Source organism: Cyprinodon variegatus, unplaced genomic scaffold (assembly GCF_000732505.1).
Source record: "Cyprinodon variegatus isolate N-32 unplaced genomic scaffold, C_variegatus-1.0 Scaffold650, whole genome shotgun sequence".
NCBI lineage: Eukaryota > Metazoa > Chordata > Actinopteri > Cyprinodontiformes > Cyprinodontidae > Cyprinodon > Cyprinodon variegatus.
Genome location: NW_015151103.1, coordinates 458,617 through 462,530, shown reverse-complemented (window position 1 = coordinate 462,530; position 3,914 = coordinate 458,617). Strand labels below are relative to the sequence as shown.

Below are 3,914 nucleotides of genomic sequence, written 5' to 3'. Positions count from 1 at the left end.
AGACCTCCATTATTTGAATGTCAGCAGACAGCAAGAAGTTTCCCAGTTCTCCAGATGCTGATTAGATATCAAAAAAGTACTCCAGAGTGTTGTTCAGCATGGGGGTGAGTAGAAAATGAAGGCTAATCATGTTTTGGGTGTACTATTCCTTTAATCTCCAGGGATTTAATAATTTTAGTCCAAATCTCTGCTTTCTGAAATCTGAGAACAGGCCTAAAAAGTTATCAATTCCAGGGCTTGTTTATATTTCAGGAGTTTTGTTTTTCTTTAGATTTAGCTTGATTTTTATAATTAGCTGCTTATTTAGAGAACATTTATCAACAGTAAACAGTTGTTTCTTTTTATTAAATACATACAGACATAGATTTAGCTAAGGCTGGGCGATGGGATAAAAAATCTAATCTTAGATTTTTGGCAACCGATTAATCTTTTTTTTTACTAACTTAAGTTTCATAATGAAGATGATTAATGGCTTGAAGATTACCCAATTTAAAGATGAAGAAAATTCAAGCTGTGAAACCTGCTTGTTAACTAATGGTGTTTTTGAACAAACAATGAAACCACAACAAACTAAATGTTTGCAACACGTGGTATCACACAGAGAGCTAGTTCATCAGTTATAAACACACATCTAAGAGCAAAAACTGAGCAACTCATCTTACTCTGAGCTATGGAAGCCCAAAGAGTGGATTAATTAAAAAGAATAAAGAAAAAAAATCCAGATATTCTAAAATTTGAATCTTCGTTAAAAAACAAATTGATTAATCGAGTTTATCTATTAATTGTCCACCATCTAGAGAGAGATTGGATAAAATGCCTCTCAAACCCTCGCCCCCTCGAAAAACTGACAGAATCTAGAAAATATACCAGAGGGAAGAAGAAAAAATAAACAGTGGAAATGAAGAAAGACATATAAAAACACATAAAACAGAGTTCTCAGAATATGGATAAAGAATATTTGGAAATTGTATCAACATCTTCAGAAACATCTAAACATAGCAGGATATTTCACATGACATTTATCAAATCGTTTACACTTATTGTTGATTTATCGACTAAACTATAAATTAGAATTACTTACATTTTAAAAACTGAAGAAGTTTAAAAGAATATGATTAAATGCAGTGACTCTGGAATGTTTAGTAAGGTAAAACACTTCTTTATGTAGCCCTGAAGAAGCTTATTTTAATATAAGGGTTTATTTTTCAAGATTAGTATTCATAATTTTGATGCTATGATTGCTGTTGCAGACAATAATAGCCATAAAGTTACATAAGAAAGACTTAAAAAAAGACAATGTCCATTTTTTAAACACTTTTATAGTTATCCTGATAGCAATTCAAAACCATCGTGCTAAGATTATAACTCTAAATCTCCCAATCCTATATAAATAGTAAAGTATTCAGATTAGATAAATATGAGTTATTAACCTAAATAATTTAGCAGAATAACAACAGCTGGAGCAGGTTGACAACAAATATTTTAGTTTTGTCAAATCGAGCTTTTACATACAAAAAAAAACAAAAAAACAAACCATGGTACAAAGGACTGTTTATATATATTCAGATGTTCAGGTATATAACCCTCCCCTTATCTAGATGGTGTATCCCTGCTGTATCACCCTGTATCACATCCCTCCCCACCACAGAGAGCAAACTGTCCTGGGGGACAGTTGAGGCTGAAGGACAAACAACCACCGATGAACGACAGGAAGGTGTGAAAAAAGCCACTCACCCCAAGCAGCAAGACAGTCGATCTGAAGGGGAAGCTTTTCCAAAATATTAACTGGCTCATAAGCGTCGTGCATCTTGAAGCAGTCCTGATTGAGTCCCAAGATACTTCTGCAGGATCAGTTACAGCAGCCTGTCGGAGTGATGCAGCCTTTTAGGTCTCCATTAAACACCAACCAGCCAGTCCCATGTGTCCAAAGTCGATGCGGAAATAAACAGTCCGATGAAGTTTGGTAATTTAAACAAATTTAAAACTCAACACTCTATTATAATTTTTTTTAGCTAGCTATCTCCCCAACCATAACAACAGCTGACTGTTAGCAAGCTAGCTAAGAAGTTAGCAAGCCACAGCTACCTGTTCTAAACATTGTTCCCTTTCACTCTTCATGTATTATAAAGCGCGCAGAAGTCACCATTAACTTTCTCTATAACTTCTTCCGTAACCGTAGGTGTCTACAAACGGTTAACAACAGATACAGATAATTAATGGCAGCAGCTACAGTTTCTACTTCCACTGTTGCTTCTCGCTGCTTCCTCAATGTTGACAGCTGCGCGAGGCTTTGGCAGGCACGTGACCGAACTCACGAGGAACGAGTTAAAGGTGCAGTGCCTTTATTTCCCCCCGTTAAAGGTGTACTTACATTCACAAGAACTGAATTAATTACATGAACAGTAATACAGAGTTCAAAATATTGAACCATTGATACACGTTTTCTTCTTCTTCTTTTCTATTATGGCAGATCGCAAAAATACACTTTTTCATAACTCCAAGATATAGTTATACCTAAAGCCTAAGACATTAAGTCAGGTGGTTTGCAGACAATACTGTTTTGTTTATTAGGGGATCAACTCAATTTATTGATGCCATTTATAGATGTAAAGTTTTTTTTTTAATCAAAAAGCCTTAACATTTGTGGAGAATCCGGAGCTAAACAGGGGTGGAGCTAGATGGGTGGCCAGGGGTGGCCATGGCCACCCTTTGCCAATCAATGGCCACACCTGTGGCCACCCCTACCATTTTTTCCCCTCTAATACAGATGGTGGCAGTTGTAATACTCTAAAGTGGACTATTCAAAACATAAAATTTTTTGTGGTTAATTATACACATCAATATACTAACATCAAAGATTATAAGTACAGAATTCATGCTCTTTTCAGAACTAGATTCTGTGATATATGGGGTAAAGAGAAAATTATGTGTCTCAGCAAGTCATCTAGGAGTCTTCAGTGAAATCAATGGTAAAGTAAATTATTCTTATTTCTTATATTAGCTGCGACATATGAATCAAGATGCATTGAACGAAAACATTTGATTGACAGATGACTGTTGATATATGATTGGCCCAATTTAGGTGTACAAGCTGACGTATAACTTACATCAAATAACGGGAAAACCCCCACAGATTTTAAGACAGGATTTTTTTTAAATAGACATTTTCTACATTTTGGGAAAATATAGTCTGATAAAGAGTAGATTTATATACATGTTTAAGCCAGAATGATTTGACATTTAAATGACTTCCCTATGACTTTAGACTATATTTCTTCTATCGTGTTATGAACCTAAACTAGATTTTAGTTTAAAATTTAAACCACTAAGGAACAACTGTAGCATGATGGAAGCTAACAAGTAACATAGACCTGTCGCTCATTTTGTATAAGCTGAACCAGATAGGTAAACATCCCAGTTATATAATGTTATAAATAACAATTTTAATAAAAGTGTATCAAATAATCAATTTATGCAGATAGATTAGTGCTTGTAAATATAAATGTTTTGCAGAATGTTTATTGATACAAGTAGACAAGTAATGAAAATGGAAAAGATTTACACCCCAGAACCCAAACTGAGTTTTATCCACTATACCTTTTATCTAGAAATTGCAGATGTTGAAATATCTGCGTCTATTTGTTGGCAAAGGCTGTAGGAAAGTATAGATGGATGTTTTGCTCGTTTTTTTCAATTTTCCTGTTGGAACAGTGTAGACCAGGGGTCACCAACATGGTGCCCACGGGCACCAAGGGGCCCTCAAGGACCACAAGGGGTGCCCTTAGAGTCTTCTGAAAATAGAGCAACTCCACAGTGAGCTACGTTTGAAATTTCACTGTATTCTGTTGCTCTTCTTTTTTTAATTGGGTTATAGAACATTTCATCATTTAATCATATATGGCATTTAAGCATTT

The 3,914-nt window shown here is 34.9% G+C and overlaps 1 protein-coding gene across 1 annotated transcript in view; it reads right to left on the bottom strand.

Annotated features, from left to right (window-relative positions):
• Window positions 1-2,261, bottom strand: part of vps39 (VPS39 HOPS complex subunit) — a 25,913-nt gene extending 23,652 nt beyond the window's left edge. Inside the window, exon 1 of the mRNA XM_015393597.1 lies at window positions 1,658-2,261. Within this exon, the coding sequence (XP_015249083.1) occupies window positions 1,658-1,807 (150 nt within the window). The 5' untranslated portion in view covers window positions 1,808-2,261. The remainder of the gene's footprint in view (window positions 1-1,657) is intronic.
• Window positions 2,262-3,914: the final 1,653 nt, after the last annotated feature.